The 21,258-nt window shown below is 36.9% G+C and overlaps 1 protein-coding gene across 1 annotated transcript; it reads left to right on the top strand.

Annotated features, from left to right (window-relative positions):
- Window positions 1–1,030: 1,030 nt before the first annotated feature.
- LOC120631602 (ecdysteroid-regulated 16 kDa protein) lies at window positions 1,031–19,663 on the top strand. Its single transcript, XM_039901249.1, has 4 exons — window positions 1,031–1,197; window positions 16,792–16,905; window positions 18,189–18,307; window positions 19,370–19,663. Exons 1-4 carry the CDS (start codon window positions 1,131–1,133, stop codon window positions 19,508–19,510), a joined length of 441 nt encoding a protein of 146 aa, XP_039757183.1. The 5' UTR covers window positions 1,031–1,130; the 3' UTR covers window positions 19,511–19,663.
- The last annotated feature ends 1,595 nt before the right edge of the window (window positions 19,664–21,258 follow it).

A 21,258-nucleotide genomic window follows, 5' to 3' on the forward strand; every position in this document is an offset into this window, starting at 1 on the left:
CAGTATATCTGCAACTGAAATAACTTAAGAAAAAAGACGCGATTTAAGAGATCAAATGTTGTTATATAAAATAATACATATTTTTGTTGACTCCCCACTTCTTCTAAGTAATATCGATTTTGCATGTCGTAGGTTAAATGCAAGGCGTAAACCTTCCTTTGCGTGGACTAGATGGAAGACAAGGTATTCGGCAAATAACTTTTTATCTCGTGCGTGCAATGCTTTTAACAACAAATATTGTCTGACGGACATTTTTCATGTCAAAACTGGCACTTTTAGGAAATTTATTATGACAAAATAAGTACTAACTTTAAAGTAATTGTTTTTCATTTTTGTTTTAATTAAATTATTATTTTTTTCTTTTTTTGTATAATAATTGCTTGTTTGTACTTATTCCTAAGCAATTGCGGTTGATGTTATCGTATTATATGTATTCCATGTTGTGGAAACTTCATTGGTTTATGTGATACAAAAATACGGCATTACTTTTATGTGTAATAATACTGTTTGTTTCCCTTGAAAAGATAATAAATAAATAAATAAATAATGAGATACACTTTTAAAAGTTGAGCAGCCATAACTAATTTCTAATACGTTTTCTAATGTAGGCAACAATAAGTATGCAGAGATACGGCTAAAGGGCAGTAATCGTTTTGGAGAAAAGAAAAACTGACAATAGTACTGTCACTGTACTGTACACTGTACACTGTGTATCATGGACACAATATTTAAGCAATTAAATATCACTTGCTTTAAAGGTGATGGAAAACATCGTGAGGAAACCTGCATAGCTCCATAGTATTCTCAAAGGCGTGTGAAGTTTACCAATCTGCACATGGCCATGGTGGAATGCGGCCTAAGCCCTTCTCATTCTGATATAATGGGACGCTGAAGGGTTGATAATGATCAGACTAGGCACCAATGACTAAATCTGCACAATTAACCCATCTGTTATAAGCTTAGAAGTTAATCTTTGAACAGCGCACGCGCATTATCACAATATTTATAAGGCCGCGCCACACCGCCCATCCCAGTAGCAGTGCCCCGTTACGGTCAGATTAGTTCAGTCTGCCGCCAACGCGCGAGTCGTTAAAACGTTAGCGCGCGATATCGTAACAATACAAATAAACATGTTGTTTTATATGACCGTTGTGGTGCTGGTGGCCAGTGCGCAGGCTAAATTCTACACGGATTGCGGTATGTATTATCTGTTTTATTATTCTTAATCTTTGCTTTACCTACATGAAGCGGAACTTCGTCTGCGTCGAATTTCTGAGAACAAGAAGTTTCCCGCAGTGCCTATACCTTCAGAAAGTCGAGAGACGAGACAATATACCGTTCTTTCCGTCTCGTCTGCCTAGCGTGGTTATTATGGTTCCCTTCCGTTGAAAGAGGCCTATTAGGCTATTGCAACATATCTTGAAAAAAAAAACCCACTCCAAAAGTGAAGTATTTCCACAAGTGACCACAAGATACGGGATGCGCACATACAGACACACGGACGTCCAAGGCAGAACTTTTTTTTAACTTTTTTTTTAATTAGTTTAAATAATAAAAAGAGATTTAAAAATATCATGAGTGTTAAAAATAGTGTTTTTTCTCAACATTTGTCTATTTATATTCACTTATAAAAGTAATAAAGAATAAAAAAAAGTGACATTTTAAGTACTGTAAACTGACAGTAATACCCACCTCAACGCTTCGCTTATGAGGTCAAAATTTAATAACACCCTCCTCCTCCCCATGTTTAGCGACTTAACGGGTTGGATTCAAAGAAATCCCTTCTAAATACTCCTCTAGGGTACTCAAAGAATATTCTATCAAAATTGAAAATTCGTACGTTCAGCCGTTTAGGCTGTAGGTTCTTTAATAGTTACAGATTAAAGCCCTTAAATAAATTAATAAATAAATATACTACGACAATACACACATCGCCATCTAGCCCCAAAGTAAGCGTAGCTTGTGTTATGGGTACTGAGATAACTGATGAATAATTTTTTTGAATAATATACATAAAATATATAGATAAACACCCAGACACTGAAAAACATTCATGTTCATTACACCAATATTGTCCAGTTGTGTGAATCGAACCCATGGCCTTGGACTCAGAAAGCAGGGTAGCTGCCCAATGCGCCAATCGGCCCTTCTCCTAAAGATTACTCCACTGACCACTATCAATTGCTCCAGGTTTCCAACATACTAAGTTCGCGTGCGCAGGAATCGAACTCGGTCTCCCTAAAAGGCAGGCTGTAAGACATAACCACAGAGCTATCACCACTTAAGTCCCATGATGATACCTGACGGCATGGAACCGGTGGTAGAGTCACTACAACAACACCGACTTGACGTTTCAAAAGAGTTTATATTAGGCCTACTTAAAATAGAATAATTTTGCATTTTGAATGTTCTATGTCTGGGAGCAAACCAGAGCAGATCATATAACATACAGTACCTGCATACAGTGCAGCAAAGCGATTTAGCGTTCCGGTACACAGCCGCGTACAAACAGATAAGGGGTATGCGCTTGCCTTACCCCTAAAAAGTCGCTACCAGTTTAGACTGCAACATTACCTACCAAGACATCAGTCAAGGACTGAATTGTAATAAAACAATGAAACTACCGACAATGTAAAATTATAATTAACGAATTATTAATTCTCATAAAGTAAAGTCTGTGAAAAAACTTGAGATTCCACCCTTTAGAAATATTGGACTACATACGTCAGTGATACAGCAACCACTTATCATCACGTGACCCTAAGGTTATTTGTGGAGATAACGGCCATTCGGTCATCTACCCTCTTACAATATAAATCTGTTATCACAATAGTGAGTACCTAGTCTTTTGTCGACCACCTTGGGAGGTAGTATTTAGTGTAGACCTTTTTATAACAGAGCTCGTCCAGGGAAGTACTAACTTCTTGCTTGTTACTGCTAAACAACATGGAGGGCGTAGTTGCCGGTGTAACTACAGGCATATGAGATTTAACACCTACGCCTCAGGTGAAGGACACAGAGAATTTGTTAGGCGTGTTAATTCCATGGCCTGCGAAGTTTATAAGCGATGGCTTTCCACTAGCCAACTGGTGGAAGTGGCGTGCACTGGGTTTCTTGCCAGGGTACGCATACAACAGGAAAATTGCATAAATGGCAAAAATCCCCCTCCTACAAGAGTGATCATATCAATGTTGGGGTAAGCAAAGCTTTTGTGCATGTATGAAGTGCACGCCACTGGCTGGTGGACCATCTGCTTGGTCTCCGGCTGACTGAATTTACTCTGGTCTGGTGGTAAGTTTGGAAGTGTCCTAAAGGATAACACAGTGCGTTTTTGGCTCCAACTTTTTCATTCTGAAAATTCCTGCAGAACAAGCCCCTTTGACGGCCAGAGACCAAAGTTGATAACCATCGCAAACCTCGTCCAAGCTAACTGCAGGCTGTGGCAGTGATAAAACTGTTTTAATCCACTTGAAGCGAATTAGGAAGCTAAAAAGCTTGAAAGTTGACCCTTAGAATTGAATGTAGCAAACCGACTAATGCGCGTCAACTGTTGTATTTTATTACTAAGCCGGCACAATAATGAAGGGATTTTAAATCTATTAAACTCTGATGAAAGGTGGATCCTGTTCAATTATCGGAAACGCACATCGCAATGGCCGTGGCGAACCAGCCAAATCCTGCCCCAAGCGAAAATTTACTCACAAATAATTACTACTACTCAAAAAAAAACTACTCAAATACTATATATAAATATAAATATATATATAAATATAGCGTTTAGTGTACTAGTCCGGTGTCGTCCACTAAAGCTTTTTTAAATCTGGCCAGACGATGTCAGATGCAAACCATGATGGTAAAGCTAGCTGCTGAGCAACCGAAGCTGGTCAATCGCTGTACCACTGCTTCTTCGGGACAACGCCAGACCACACTTATTATTTCTTCTTTCCTTATACTCCACACCAAACATAATTAGTAATTTGTGGACAATCATGTGGATAACCACTAAAGCTATTTTAAATCTGGCCAGACGATTTCGGCGGATGTCTATTGTCAGATGCAAACCATGATGGGAAAGATAGCTGCTAATCAACCGAAGCTGGTCAATCGCTGTACCACTGCTGCTTGAGGACAACGCCAGACCACACTTATAATTTTTTCTATCCTTATACTCCACACCACACATAATTAGTAATTTGTGGACAATGATGTGGATGTTGCGCTAATTCTATTCAATTTTTAGCTTAGTCTCTTTTGTTATTTTTGTGCATGACTGTCCAGTGTCCCTAAAAAATAAAATAAAATTATTAATATCATCATCATCACATCAACCCATTGCCCGCCCACCACAGAGCACGGGTCTCCTCCCACAATGAGAAGGGGTTAAGGCCGTAGTCTGCCTCGCTGGCCCAGTGCGGTTTGGTGGACTCCTCACACCTTTGCGAACATTATCTAGGACTCTCAGGACTGCAGGTTTCCTCACGATGTTTTCCGTCACCGTGTGATTTTTTAATTACTAAAAACGCACATAACTTCGAAAAGTTAGAGGTGCGTGCTGGGATTCGAACTCGGCCCCCCGAAAGTGAAGTGGAGGTGTTGGACCAATGCGCTATCACCGCTTTTAATATATAAAATTCAAAATTCATTTATTTCAAGTAGGCCTAATATTTTGAGCATTTTTGAGAAGAAGCCGGCAAGAAACTCAGTAGTTGATCCAACAATTTACATTTTAACATTCATTTTTCTATCTTGTGAGAGATGAAAGCGGAGCCGGATGCTTCCAAGCAACCTTGTCATTAAGAAATTCATCAATTGTATAGTAACCTCGCTGTAATAAATGAGTTTTAACTTATTCTTTAAACTTATGCATTGGTAGGTCCAAAATCACCTTAGGAATCATATTATAAAAGCGTATACTCAATCCCACAAATGACTTCTGTACCTTTCGCAGACGATATGCAGATGACACTAATTTATGACCATTTCTTGTAAGTCGACTGTTAATATAATAAAATAATTATGGGTCTAAGTAATAAAGATACCTATTATACGATTAACCCCGTATTATTAAAGTGAACGTGTCAAGTTACGCGTACACGTGCCTCTTTGCCCGCGGCCATTGTTGTTAATTCTTACACGTTTCCCGTGACTGACGCGATCTGATAACGTGCTATTTGTTATAGGTTTATATCAATGACTTACTTTAACCACATAAAGCACTGTCTGTTTGACATGCCCTGCGGGCCTAGGACGGGCAGGAGACAAAAATTATATCCCCAGATCATATCCCCTGACGAGAGATATAATTAGTGTATATTTTCCTATTACAATGTTAAGGATTACTTAAACGATAAAAAAGCTTGGGTGTGAATTGCTCTAACTTCATAGCAATAAAATAAATTTACCGTGAGTACTAAGTTTGTTTGTTTGAAGAGCCCACAGCTCTTCTTAGACCAGGGCACGTTTGGAACCCTCGTAGCTTTAGGTTAAGGTTGGCGAACGAAGTTATCACCATTCCCTTACAATTATGTAAACATATATTTATGAACGCTTCATACGTGCCTGTGATAGGCCTACATGAATAAAGAAATTTTGAATATGAATTTGAATTTGTGTCCACCTGCTAAAGCACGGGAACAGGGAATGGGAGAATTTCACCCCCGTTTATTATCACACATATATTATTTGTATATTATTTCCACTTATGCGCCAGTGCTCTGAGATTTGATAAAGCTGTAGTAGAAGATACATTTTTTGCCTTTCCCCGGGGATATAATTGCCTCCTGCCGATATATGCGTATTGTAATACTTGTGTATACTTTGTGTAAACTAGTTTTTTTATATTTTTCCTGTATTTTTATGTGGTGTACAATAAAAGTGTATTCATTCGTTCATTCATATGTGTAATAAGTTACGGCGGTAAAATTCTCTTATTCCATGTTCACTTGCTTTAGCAGATGGACACGTTAATTATATCCCTTGGCAGGGGATATAATCGGGGGATATAATTTTTGTCTCCTGCCCGTGCTAGCCCTGCTGAGTTCCTAAAGACGCGGTGATAGCCTAGTGGATAAGATTTCAGCATCCCTTTCGAGGGGATCGAATTCAATCCCCGACAATCATCTCTAACTTTTATAAGTTACTAGACTAGACTTAGGTTTAAAGGCATTTATTCTCAAAAGAAACAGTTTCACTTAATGTGAAATTGAAAATTAACATAAAGAAGTGGTAATATATTATCTAGTTCAGTGTGGTACAAAAACAAAACAAACACAAAACCTTAAAAGATAGAAGAGCTGTAACGTAGGATATTTCTTTGTTATACATGATGTTATCGAAAGTTCAACCGGTTTAAAAGGATTATAGGCCACTAGGCACTTTTAACCCCGGAAAAATACATGGTTTACGCGCCATATGAGAAAAATTGAAAATGTCTATGAGCTTTGCGGTACAGGCTTGATCATCGCGGGAGTGTACAGAGAGTGCAACTGTGTTTGCGCACACACTTTTGCACTAAAATATCTCCCGCGTAGTGAAAATATCTCTCTGGAAGTTGACCACCGCGGCAGAATTTGGTCAGGAAATAATTAAATTTTGCGATATGTAGGTGCTTAGGTACAGTAACATTTTTATGAATTTGTAAAATCCATATATTTCCATCCATTATTTATCCATTAGACGTCCGATTGGCTCAGTGGGCAGCGACCCTTTCTGAGTCCAAGGCCGTGAGTTCGATTCTTACAACTGTAAAATGTTTCTGTGATGAATGGTTTTCAGTGTCTGGGTGTTTATAATTATATGTATATGATAAGTATTTATGTATATTATTCATCAAATATTTCAGCCATCTTAGTACCCATAACACAAGCTACGCTTACTTTGGCGCTAGATGGCGATGTGTGTTTTATTGTAATTTGTATTACAATTATTTATTTATTTATATAAAAATTACGGGACCTACCGGATTTGAACCTGCGTCTCTCTTGTAATCGACGCTGAGCGTAACGTTTTAGTAAGAGTAACATTTTACGTATGGTAACTATAGAATATTTATCTTGTCATCGAGTGCATGATAGCCATTAAAAGACAATCAGCTAAACTTTTGGACATTAATGAACCACAATATCCGCCTTCCTGTTATTACAGTATGGTAAAACTAACAATAATACTAACTTGACTATCGCGGAAACCATCAATAATAATTTTGCAATGGCTTTTTTAATTTTAAACTATAAGTAAAATTTAAAAATAAAATAAATATACTCCGACAATACATCCCGACAAGTAAGCGTAGCTTGTGTTATGGGTACTAAGATGACTTACAAATATTTTTATGAAAAATATACATAAATGCTTGACAGCTTAGCAGACATTAAAAAACTTTAATCACAGAAATATTTTACAGTTGTGGGAATCGAACTCGAAACCTTGAACTCAGAAAGGAGGGTCGCTGCCCACTGCGCCAATCGCCAAACTAAGCTCAAAAACAAAGCAGCTGACTACTTTCTAAAGGAATTTCGGAATAATGTAATCTCAGAAATAGGGAAACGAGCGAGCCAATACGCAATATGTGTAAAATCTAAGACATGGTTTTAGTTTTCTGTGATATATAGATAAACTTCTATAAACTCTATTTATTAAGGATTTTAGCTTTGCTGAAATAAAGAGTGTTAAAAAAGCGAAATACTTTAAGTGGATACTAAGAAATTTTAACAGAAATATATGAGTTAAAAGATAAGTTTTGTTATAAATTTAAAATATCCTACCTATTTACGTAGTGGGAAATTTATCATTAATGAATGTTAGCTATTCACGTACTTCAACTTTACGTGTTAGCAACAGTTGATATTAGGGTTGTCACCCCCACTTGATATTAAAGTATTGCACCAACGTGATATAATTTAGGGCAAATTTAAGTGACGTCGATATACGAGTCTTCCTCGTTTCCTACCTAGTTTGATTCGAAAAGATTTTAGACTAATAATACATTGAGATTTTAGACTAAGTAATAATACATTGAGATTTTAGACTAAGTAATAATACATTGACTGTAAATTATTTCAGAGCACGGTGTTTGTTTAAGTAAGTTTAAGGACGCATTAAAAAAAATTGGTTAGACGTATGTAGCAACTATGTAGGTTAGTTAACATTTTTTATTAAGTTGATTTATTTTGACATATTATGTGTATGTTTTTAACAACGTAAAATAGCTTTAACTGTGAAATATATTGGGATATCGGATTGCTAATGAGATACTGTTATACTTAAGCAAGCAGCATTAAATAATGTTCCTTTCAGTGAGAATATATTAAAAAAAAAATCAGCTTGAAGTAAAAAAACAATCTGAACTAATAACAATTAAAAACAATTCTTAAATATAGTTCAACGGGTACATACCACGATAATATTATGGGATTTTTCGATATTTCGACCCAGTTGTACGGATTGTGGTCACGACGGGACTGCGAGATGTCAAGTTGGATGCCACGGGCGGAATCTAACTACCCGCTTTCGTGTTCTTTTTGTTGGTATTTCACGAACTGTTCGACATACAAATCCGAAGGCCATCAAAGAGAAACGTGAAACAAGGTCGCTTACTATGGACCTTATGAGAACGCTCAGAGCCTCTCAGCGAGCAATAAAGAGAGCTATGCTAGAAGTATCTCTACGTGATCAAATCAGAAATGAGGAGATCCGTAGAAGAAGTACAGAAATAGCTCAGCAAATCGCGATGCTGTAGTGGCAATGGGCGGGGCACATAGGTTGGAGAACCGATGGACGTTGGGGTCTTAAGGTGCTGGAATGGCGACCCCGCACCGGTAAACGTAGCGTAGGTCGGCTCCCGACGAGGTGGACAGATGACATTAGGCGAGTGGCTGGGAGCAGCTGAAGGGAACCAGCCCAGGACTGTGGATTTTGGAACTCTCTATAAAAGACCTACGTCCAGTGGACGTCACTTGGTTAAATTGATGATGATGATGATACTTCACTTTGGTTATGTAGAGTAAAATAAATAAAGGCCATTTTCAATATTTGTAGTCTCAATTCACTCGCTCACTTAGTTAATTATATTCACTAATTACGATACCTCAAATTCACACACACCCTCAAACACATACCACAGGCAAACACTCACACACACATTTACAAAATACTTTACAAATACAAATTTCAAAATTCTAATTCAAAATTCATTTATTTCAAGTAGGCCTACTTTATGTTAGTAGTGACTCTACCACCGGTTCGAAAAGCAGATTCTACCGAGACGAGCCGGCAAGAAACTCAGTACTTGCTCTTTTCCAACATCAACTTTTACAACCGTTTTTCTGTCTTGCGGGAGATAAGAGCGAGGCTGTCTGCTTCCAATCTACCTTGTCATTAAGGAATTCATCAAATGTATAGTAACCTCAATGTATTAGATGTGTTTTTACCCAATTAACTAACTACTTTTTTTGGACGTTAAAATTAAAGCTACACAATAATGGTAATTAATCAGATAAAATCCAGCCAATTTATTATTAGGTATAGAATCACATTCGCTCGATTAAATAACTACTCAAACAAATTGTGCACCCTAGCTGGCAGTGACCGTCACCGGCCCGCTCTAATCAGCTAACTTTGTTGATCTAACTTTACAAGCATTCAACTTTTATGGCGTAATAATGACATTGTCTCTATTTTTATGTACTTACATGCCACACCAACTAAGAGAACTAATTAAACTGAGTTGATTTTGTAGAACTGCGACTATCTGTGTAGATAATGCGAGATCTGACTTACAGCCGGTTTATTTTTATACAAAACTAGCGTACCCAGCCCGCCTTGCCGGGCTACATTTTGCTTTATTTTAACAATAAACTTACATCATAAAATTTTTAATTTGTCTCATAATATATTAAATCATTTATTTCTCTTCGTATTCATTCTCTTCTATTCTCCTCTCGAGGGGGTGAAGATCAGTGAATGACATTATCTACACCCATGTACAACCAACAATAGAATATCATCATAGTAAATAAAAGCTGTATTTGACAGTTTGACAGTTCAAAAATAGGAGTGATCCGATCCTCACCAAACTTTGCAGGATTACTCGCCAGGTCAATCCGGAGATTCTCTGAAAGTTTGATTGAAATCCGTCAAGAAGTTTCGGAGCCTATACGGAACATACCCACACACTTTCTCTTTTATATATATAGAAGATAGATAACTGACGGACCACGTTAATCTTCTCTCGCATCAAACCTTTACCGGGCTATTAACGTGGTTGAAGCGGCGATAGCCCAGTTGATAGGACTTTGACTTCACTATCGTGGGACCAAGTTCGAATCCCAGCCCGCACCACTAACTTTTAAGCAATTCAAATATCATTCAGCATTCATATCAGCCTTTGACGATCTGACCTAAAGAAGTCCAATTCGCCCTCCCTAGGCCAGAAGCTGGGTAACCCCATGCATCCAGTGAACGCAAAATCATATCCTGCTAAGGACGTAGACATAGCTCGGAGAACCGATGGACGTTGGGGTTCCAAGGTGTTGGAATGGCGACCCCGCACAGGTAAACGCAGTGTTGGTCGGCCCCCCACGAGGTGGACAGACGACATCAAACGAGTCGCTGGGAGCCGCTGGAAACAAGCGGTCCAGGACCGTGGATTTTGGAACTCTCTACAAAAGACCTATGCGCAGCAGTGGACTTCAATCGGTTGAAGTGATGATGATAATGAAGGACGTAGTTTACAGCCTTGGTTTGCCCTTCCCTTAAGTCAATTCAGATTGTAGCACAACATAATATGTTTTTCAACATAAGAGCAGCATCCATGTTTAATTAAGTGTCAATTATCCGAATTAAGTGGATACGTTAAGATCGCTGCCATCGTCGACTGATGTAAAGTATACTCACTAAGTTCAAATGGATATTAAATTACTGGCGTTTGTACCTTACACGATTTATATCAAGAGGTATGCCCGTTTTCACTAACGACGAACAAGTCAATGCCTAAGTAAGTAACGCCTAATCAAAGAAGATTCCTAGACATTTACCTTTCACCAATCCATTTCCACTAAGCAACTCATATAACCTAACTTGTCTATGATTCTTGCCACAAGGTGTGCTATTTTGTGTTTGTATCAGCATATTTTTAATTTTTCGTGTAGATTAAAGGTTATTAAAATTTTAACATGTCTTAATCTGACAATTGTCAGTTTAAGAGTTCCCTAAATAACACACTGCTGATACGGCGTCGTGACTTTAGATGGCGCCTAACGTCGTTAGTCATCATCTATGGAATAGGTGAAACCTTTTGTATCGTTCGCATCACGTTAATCATTAGGCATCCGTTTTAAGCGTTTCCTAGGTTTAGTGAATCGGGCATTAACTTCCTACGTATTAGTCATCTGTCCGTCTGTATATTGTTTGTTGGTAGTGCGTAATAAAAATCGACATTTACAATAAACCGTAAAAATTATTGTATCTTTTTGTATGACGTTTATGTCTGACTAGGTAAATACGAGTAAGAACCTATATACTTATGTCACGTGTATTACAATATAATCATTAGGTAGTTACTTTCATTAGGTACTTGCAAACTGCAATGTCATACCTAATACCTACCTTGGTATGCAAATAATATGACCATTTACCAGTGGCGTAGCTAGGGGGGGAGTAGAACGGTGGCGGGGTGCTCGTAACAGTTTGGGGTGACACCCTTGTAAGCTCAAGTTTACGACTGTAAAATGCGTAAGGTCCTCTTTATTTTAGCGTTATAGAGCCTTGAATAAAAACGTAACCTAAATGTGAATAAATTCGGAAACAGACTCTACCGAGAAGAAACCGACAAAGACATACCGCTAAGCGACTTAGCGTTTTGGTACGATGACGCGTAGCAACCGATTAGGAGTATGGGTATAACACCTGCATACTCCTTAAAAAAAACCTAAGGAATGGTTATGCAGTAACAGCAGTATTTTGTCTCACTTCCACTGACAGCACCTTTCAAATATCGAAGCGAGAAAAAACACTTTATTATATTCCAAAAGATATACCTCGTCGCACAGTGTTTTGATAGGCGAAACTCCACGATTGTAAGTTTCCAAATGTTGCATTAAAGACCTATTTCAAAGACCATCCTTGGAATACATACCTAACGCCAATGTTTTAACGAATAAACAAGAAACATTTCCACTCGTCAAAGGTTGTCTGGGAGAGATCGCTTTAGCGATAAGAACGCATTTGCACACAAATTGTTTATTTAAAGTTGTTTTGTTTCTCTTCTGTTTTAAGCGTTACTAAAAAACTAAAATTTAGATAAAATAAGCCCGGCTATGCCTATCTCGGCGTCTTTTTCCCTTTTTTTCTCTTCGAATTCCAATGCGGATGTCACCCACGCTGGATACGGCACTGTTTACCATCCAGATTTACGTAAAAATTTTCTGACATATAGACAGGCAAAACAACTTAATAACATGACTACGGAACGGTATTTTAACAATGTCTGTGTTTATTCGCTACTAGCCGTTTCCCGCCCGCTTCGCTGGGAGAATTGAAAAAGGAAATAAATTACATTTTATGTTTCATTTTTATTTTATTTTTCATATTTTTATTATTCTCCTTTTTTTTTATTTTGTATGAACATAAATAGGCCCCGCGGATAGAACTGTAAGCATCGATATTGTTTAGACTTACTCAAATTCCAAATTCCATCGATTTAGCCTGTATCTTTCATCCAGGTGATTTTTCTCACTAATATCATTGTAACTTTCAATGTGCAATCATTATAACATTTCCGTGCCTTTCTTCCAAAAATTAATAATAATTGACATGAAGAAAAAAATTTGAAATGAGCATTGAAAGTTTAAGTTAAAGTCATTGCAAGTCTCATATGTGAAGTTGAAATCTGTCTAGGTTCATGTGCGACGAATTTTCTGTTAACTAAAATTTTCTCCGTGACATCAATTTTTTATAGAAAATTAATTGTGCATGTTTTTTATGAATAAATTTTATGACTAAATTTCTTTTCCACATCTCATGTGCTTGGAAAATGCATTCATTTTAATCTGTTACATTTCCGCGATCCCGCAATAAAAGAATTCGTCGGTTATGTAGTCTGCAAAAGTAAAATGAATGTAAAATTCTTAGTCCGTTGATTAGATAGCTACATGTAAAGTTAAGTTTTTGAAACCTCTCAATGACTTTTTCTCCGCTGCCAAAAAGACGATTGTTGTAAGGAAATACACGAATATCCCTACATACACGAAGATCCCCACCAAATTTGGAGTCTGTAGAAGTTACAGGTTAGAAATAAAAAATTTAGATTTTAACACCCACCCCCGCAATTCCTGTCGGAAGTAGACTTTATTGAAATCCATTTTGAGATGTTCTTTATGTGAATAATAAAAGATTCCTACCATATTTAGAATTTTTAGAAGCTATATTTCGAAATTGAAATTTTTTATTGTTAACACCCACCCCCGCGAACCTTATTGGAGGTGATTCATTGTAAAATCCGCTCGAAGATCATTTTTATATTACATATAGAACACTCTCACTAAATTTGGAGTCTATAGGAGCTATCGCTTGAAAATTGAAAATTTTCATTCTTAACGCCCCCCAATCTTCTTTGGGGTGGGATATCGTAAAATTTGTTCATAAATCATTTTTACATCACTTATAGAAAATTCCTACAAAATTTGGAGCTTGTAGGAGCTTTAGCTGGAAAATTAAAAATATTAATTGTTAATACCCACCCCTGCAACCCCCTGTGGGGTGAGCTATCGTAAAATTCGTTCATAGCCTATTTCTACACCTCTTATAGAAGATTCCTACCAAATTTGAAGTCTATAGGAGCTATAGTTTAAAAACGGGAATTGTTCATTGTTAACGCCCCCGCAATCCCCTTTGGGGAATGAATATCTTAAAATCTATTCATAGCTGACCTCTACATAGCAAAAGTAATATTCCTACCAAGTTTCACGATGGTTCCCGAGATTTCGTGGTGAGTGACTATATAGATGGGAATTCTTCGATTATCATCGAAATTTTTAACTTTTTATCGGGCTTTTTTTAAATTTTCTTACATACAAAACTTTCTCCTGACAATTCTGAAGATAAAAAAAAAGCCCAATTGGTCCAGCCGTTCTCCACTACCGTGAGTAGATTCATAGCTGAATGTAAAAAACCATAATCCGTTTAATACACTCTGTTGAAATCCATGAAAACAAAAGAATCAAGAGAAAATGCTTATCTTTTGTTTTTATTAGCGGGATAAATGTTCATAAAAGTAAAACAGCAATAAAAAAATGAAGGAATGTTGGAATTCAAAAAATAGATAGCCATAAACCATCTAGGAAAAATTTCGCATCGAATGGTGGTAGTTTCATGTCGATACGATCAGTGGTTTAGGCGTGATTGAGCCTCAAACGAAGACCATTTTCATTATATATATATATATAGATAGATAGATAGATAGATAGATAGATAGATAGAAGAAGATAGAAGACAAAAAATAGATAGCCATAAACCATCTAGGAAAAATTTCGCATCGAATGGTGGTAGTTTCATGTCGATACGATCAGTGGTTTCGGCGTGATTGAGCCTCAAACGAAGACCATTTTCATTATATATATATAGATTACTCTATATTTCCGAAATTACTTGTAAGTATCTTAACAATAAATAAATAAATACCCTGTGAAAAATTGTGTTAAGTGTCCTTGATAAAAAGCGGTTACAGCCTACTGGTTATTATGGAATTCGGATCTTAAATCCGCTTTTTTCTATATTCCCATAAGATAAATATTTAATTACTTAAATAAATATATTTTATTTTTTATTTAAACATCTTTATTGCGTAATAAAGGAGAAATTACAAATATAGTTAAACAAAAAATTAAAAGCAAAAGGCGACCTTATCACTAAAAGTGATCTCTGCCAGGTAACCTTACCGATAGTACACAACAAAACATGAGAGACGGGAAATCGCAATTAAAATAAACAATACATAAATTTACACACTTAAGTACATACTACTAATAACTAATATAATAAATTATTAAAAGAGATAAATAAAATAAGATATAAATAAATATATATATATATATATATATATTAACAAATATTTATATATATTTACTATAGATACATAAGTACACATATACGAACAACAAAATTGTAATGACAAATAGTGATGTCTAACACGGCTTTTGAAAATAGCTAGGGATTTAGAGCGACGAATATCGTCAGGGAGTGCATTCCACAGCGTTGCAGCTTTTATTGTGAAGGATTCCGAGTAACTTTGAGACTTACATTTCATCATTCCATTTCAGGATTGAAAGGACATGCAGATTACGCCGATGCCTAATAGGAAGCCACTTCAATTTTTTGCGATACTCAGAGATGTGATCATATTTCCTGAGACCAAATATGAATCTTATGCATAAGTTTTGTAGTCGCTCCAGCTTATCCAGAAGGTCCTCAGTCAAGTCTAAATAACAGGCATCGGCATAATCTAAAATAGGAAGAAGAAGGGTATTGGCTAATAAAATCTTAGTCTTGATAGGCAAGAGATTTTTCCATCTTTTTAAGGACCCAAAGGCACTAAAAACTTTCTGGCTTACATGGGCTACTTGCGGCCTCCAAGATAAACTGCTGTCCATGAGAATGCCTAGGTTTTTCACAGTTTTGCTATAAGGCAGCAGAGACCCATCAAAAGTGACTTGCGGAATACCAGAAAAATTCACTTTCGCAATTTGCCTAGAATTACCCAAAATAATTGAATGAGACTTGCTGGCATTAACCAATAACCCATGAGATCTGCTCCAGTCACAGATAGCACTAAGGTCAGCGTTGAGTCTATTTACAGCCTCAGGAATATCAGAAACCAGAGCAGACACATATATTTGAAAATCATCCGCATAAAGATGATAAGGTAAAGAAAGGAGATCAGTCATGGTATTTATGAAAATGGAGAATAGAAGAGGAGATAGTACACCACCCTGTGGAACACCAGCAAGGAGGCGGCAGTAAGAAGAGAATTTATCTTTGACTCTGATACATTGCGTACGATCATGTAAATAAGAATGGAACCATCTAACTACAGGTGAAGAAATATTAATGGAATCTAGTATGGCCAAGAGAATCTCAAAATCCACAGTGTTGAATGCATTGGAGAAATCAAGCAAAGCCAAAATGGTCACCTGCTTATTATCAATACCTAAACGAATATCGTCACAGACATTGGTTAAAGCCGTGACAGTGCTGTGCCCACGACGAAAGCCAGATTGAAAAGTGCTAAGGATATTATTTTTAGAAAGAAATAAAGATAATTGAGAATTAACAATACGTTCCAGGACTTTAGATAAGAACGGAAGAATAGAAATAGGATATAAAATGTATAAAAAATAATATTTGTAACAAAACATATACAGAGTTTAATAAAAAATACGAGAAAGCACACGGCCTTGTAGTTCCTATCTTTAAAAAAATTCAGTACTAATTTATTTCATACAATAAAAAATAATAAAAAAATGTTATTTCTGTAACTTGACATTACACTGTGAAACCAAATCCATGCTAGCACGCACGATAGAGTGGTTCGCGCTTTTGCCCTTGCTACATTACAGAGTGGTAACGAGTAGAGTATCTATGTAAAATATTGAATATTGAATATTTCACATTCATTCACATTTTATTTCGAGTTATAAAAAAGTTGTAGAACAAAAGTAGTATAAGCATGTATATATATACTTATATATATTTTTAATCAATAAACTTATTCTATGTATCTCTACTTTATTCTTCCAGGCTCGAAACTATCAACCGTGGAGAGAGTGGGAGTTAGCGGCTGCTCTGAAGACGCCACCGAGTGTGTGCTCAAGAGAAACTCCAACGTCACCATCAGCGTTGACTTCACACCCAGTAAGTTTATTATTATTTATTTATATCCTTAGTATACTTGCAGCTAGCCAAAGCGTAAACTGTTTTTCCTATTCTGTCGATCCCCGTGGCGCAGAGGTGAGCGCTGTGTTCAAGCTGATTCCCTACTGGGGCAATTTGGGAATTAATTCTGAGTATTTCTGGTCTGGTCTGGCGGGAGTCTTCGGACAGCTACCACCCTACCGACAATTAATTTATCCATACTCTTTATTTTCACACCATTATAAGTTGAACAAACAAAAGAAGATATTAACTCTTTTATATGCGAGTGTTTACTAGCGGTCCCTCGCGAATTCGTCCGCATATAGTGAGATGGTGATAACAAAAAAAAACACCTGGCTTAGTTTGTTGCGGGCTTCTTCTGAGACCAGGACGCGTTTGGAACCCTCGTAGCTTTAGTTTTAAGTTTACGAACATGGTTATCGCCATCGTCTCCCTACCGTGTAATTCTCATGTACGCATCAAAAGTGCCACCTATAAAGGGTCTACTTGAATAAATATATTTTTGACTTTGACTTTGATTTTGACTTTATATGATCAACCTCAAAAGATAGACATACGCTGCCGCGGACTTTTTTTTAGAATTTTTAAAGCGGAACAACTTAGTATTTTTAACCATTTACGCAGCGCAGCGGAAGCTCTCGAAAGAAAAAAAAACCCCGCTTTATTTTATTTATTCTTCATTGGTGCTTTTGGTTTTAGCGAGTTTTCCCCGATAAATAGGCTATCCAACACTGAAATAATTTTTCGAATCGGACCAGTAGTTTCTGAGATCATCGCGTCCAAGTAATGAAACAAACAAACTCTTTAGCTTTATATATTAATTATTAGTATAAGATAAGATATAAGATTTAATTACAGTACCTAATTCTTTTTATTTTAAATCCGAGACCGTGTTTCAAAATCTTATATTTATGTAATCTTTGTGGCGCTAGATTTAAGTGAAACCCTTTGACAACCAAAATTTTTATTGTAACGCTGTTTATTCCGAATTAATAAATAAATTTAAAAAAAAAATGCTAGGATATTCGGACCTTGTATATTGTAACGACTTTCAAAGTTAGAATGTGCTCAATATTTGCTCTGGCGATTCAAAATACCTATCCAAACTCCATTAACATATGAATCGATTTTATTTTTCGATTTTTTAAGGTTTGCCGGATCTTCCTTAGATCAAACCAAAGGCAAGAAAACAAAAGCTAGTTTCGTTGGTTTTTATGTTTTAAACTTCGCCTTGTTTAACCAAAATAATCCAATGCTTCCAGCGGTAGACGCCAAGAGTCTGGAAACTGTGGTGCACGGAGTCATCATGAGCCTACCGGTGCCCTTCCCCCTACCGCAGCCAGACGCGTGCAAGGACTGTGGACTTACTTGCCCTATCAAGGTAAGAATTAATATACTATGAAAATACACTCATCGCCACCTAGCCCCAAAGTACCAAGTGTGCAGTTTTAAGTGTGTTTTGGGTACTAAGATATCTGACGCATATTTTTATGAATATATAAATAAATACTTATAATATACATATAAACAGCCATACACTGAAAAATATTATTGTTCATCGAACAAACGTTGTCCAGTTGTGAATATAATGAGTAATGAATTACCCATTAAATCGGCCGATTGGCGCAATGGGCAGCTACTTTCCATTTTGAGTCCAAGGCCGTGGTTTCGATTCCCACAACTGGAAAATGTTTGTGTTATGAACATGAATGTTTTTCTAGTGTCTGGGTGTTTGTGCATATTATTCATAAAAGTATTCATCCGTCATCTTAGTGCCAATAACAGAAGCTACGCTTACTTTGGGGCCAGATGGCGATGTGTGTATTGTCGTAGTATATAATAAAAAAAAATGTCTTATAACCTTTCTACATTCGTTTGCAAAGGCTTAAAAAAGGAACTTTCCTGGACTGCAATCGTATATGCAGCCTAATCGGATTATGAGTGTGAGAATAGAGTTTGCGGCTGTGTTTGCGCACACATGAGTTCAGGGCGTTTCGCTCAAGGTACTGGCAGGACGCGCCTAGATGACTTATACAATAATCGCTACCGAAGTTATCCATGTTCCTTATGTAAGATCACCAACTCAGATTGGAGCAGCGTCATGGGTCTTAGCTTTAATATCTCTCGCTTTTCGCGTGCATCTGTTGAAACGATAATGATCATGCCGATTGCATAATTAAGCTTCGCTGTAGAAACACCGGTGAACACACACACACACAAACCGATTTTTTTTTTATAAAGATGAAATAGTCGGAATTGTTCTTAGCGATGTTTGAAGAAAATCGGTCCAAGATGGCCGCCGCCACAAAATGGAGAAATACGAAAATGTTTTCACAACTTTCCCACTATTGGTATCAAATGAAAGAGCTTAACTATTATAATAATATACACTATATTGAGAGTCGGGGGTTTTTTCAATTTTATTGTATTATTTTTCTTTCAGGCTGGCAACATAGCAAACTACAAATCCACGTTGCCCGTACTAAAGTCTTACCCCAAAGTGAAGGTGGACGTAAAGTGGGAGCTTCAGAATGCAGCTGGCGAGGACCTGGTCTGCGTGCTCATACCCGCTAGGATCCATTAGACCATAAGAACAACTTAACTGCTTTATTATATATTTTAAGTTAATTGTACGCCTAAATCTATCCATGACAAAACTAGAGATTCCGCGAATACGCTGAAGAGTGACAGAATTAAAGTGATGATGTGACGATCGCAATGATTTCTCATCGGATTACACTGGTTTTCATTCTGTTGTGCCTTACAAATCTTTAAAGTAAACACAAATACAGTACAATTTGCAAGTGTACGTATAAAAATATCAACATTTTCCCCACCTGAGGATAGCCCCGTTTCGGACCTGCCAGAGACTACTTGATGCTCTTTTTTTTGTTACCTCCGACCCTTGGGCAGGGCGGAGGTTATGTGGATCTCCCCCCCCTAAAGACGCTTTTTTAGACGCCGGCTTTTTTAGACGCCGGGGAACCCGTTGTATACCTCCCGGACGTCTACCAACCACCTCAAGCAATTGCTGGGGCTCCCGCGCTAACTAGAAGGGGATAAGGACAGCTTGAACCCCCCCTCAGGCCGTAGAGAGGCTGGCGTAGTGACGTGTAGCTAGACTACTTGATGCTCTGAGTAGGTGCGTATTGCTTCCGTATGCTTAGAGCATACAGTAAACTAGTTATCGGTTTTTAGAGTTTTATCGTATTTATTTCAACGATAACATTTCGTTTCTTAATTAGAACCTTATTTAACTTTTAAAGAGGAACTATTCCATTATTCCAGATTATTTTGGCATAGCACGCATCTGTAGCTCTCAAAACGATTTTTTTTCCCGTTTTTGCAACATTTTTCATTTATTATACGCTACTATTGGTCGTAGCGTGATGTAATATAACCTATAGCCTTCCTTTATACATGGACTATCAGACTCAAAAAGTTTGTTTCAATTCGAACTAGTAGTTCCTGAGATTAGCGCGTTCAATCAAACAAACTCTTTAACTCTCTTTTTTTAACTCTTTATAATATTATAGTATCATCATCACAATTGTCATATCAACCCATTACCGGCCCACTACAGGGCACGGGTCTCCTCCCAATGTGAGAAGGGGTTAAGGCCGTAGTCCACCACGCTGGCCCAGTGCGGATTGGTGGACTCTGGATATTATAGTATACACTCATTATATTTTTTCTAACTCGTCTTATAATGAAAACAATCTTTTAATTACTACTTAGTGTAAAATATGTTTTAAAAATATAAAAAAAACAAGTGCGATAAAATAGGCCGACTGGCGCAGTGGGCAGCGAACCTGCTTTCTGAGTCGTGGCCGTGGGTTCGATTCCCACAACTGGAAAATGTTTGTGGGATGAACATGAATGTTTTTCAGTGTCTGGGTGTTTATCTGTATATTATAAGTAATTATGTGTATTATATTCATAGAAATATTCATCAGTCATCTTAGTACCCATAACACAAGCTACGCTTACTTTGGGGCTATGTGGCGATGTGTGTAATGTCGTAGTATATTTATTTATTTATTTATTTAATAATAAAAAACAAACACAATAAAATGAGGTTTTCTTTGCGTAAGTGTGTTTTTATTATTGACTTAACAATTTGGAAATAAAATTTACACTAATGGTAACCAAAAGATACTGAAAAATACATTATAAGACAAGTAAATAGAAACTTACTCTAGATTAATAAACTTAATTGTATTTGGACCGAGGTGCACGTTCACAGTTTGTGTATAAAATAAGATTGTCTTGCCTAAGTTGTACACCAAAGTTACGTAAGATATTTGTACCTACATCACATTGAATAAGTAG

The sequence above is a fragment of the Pararge aegeria genome, chromosome 18 (assembly GCF_905163445.1).
Source record: "Pararge aegeria chromosome 18, ilParAegt1.1, whole genome shotgun sequence".
Taxonomy (NCBI): domain Eukaryota; kingdom Metazoa; phylum Arthropoda; class Insecta; order Lepidoptera; family Nymphalidae; genus Pararge; species Pararge aegeria.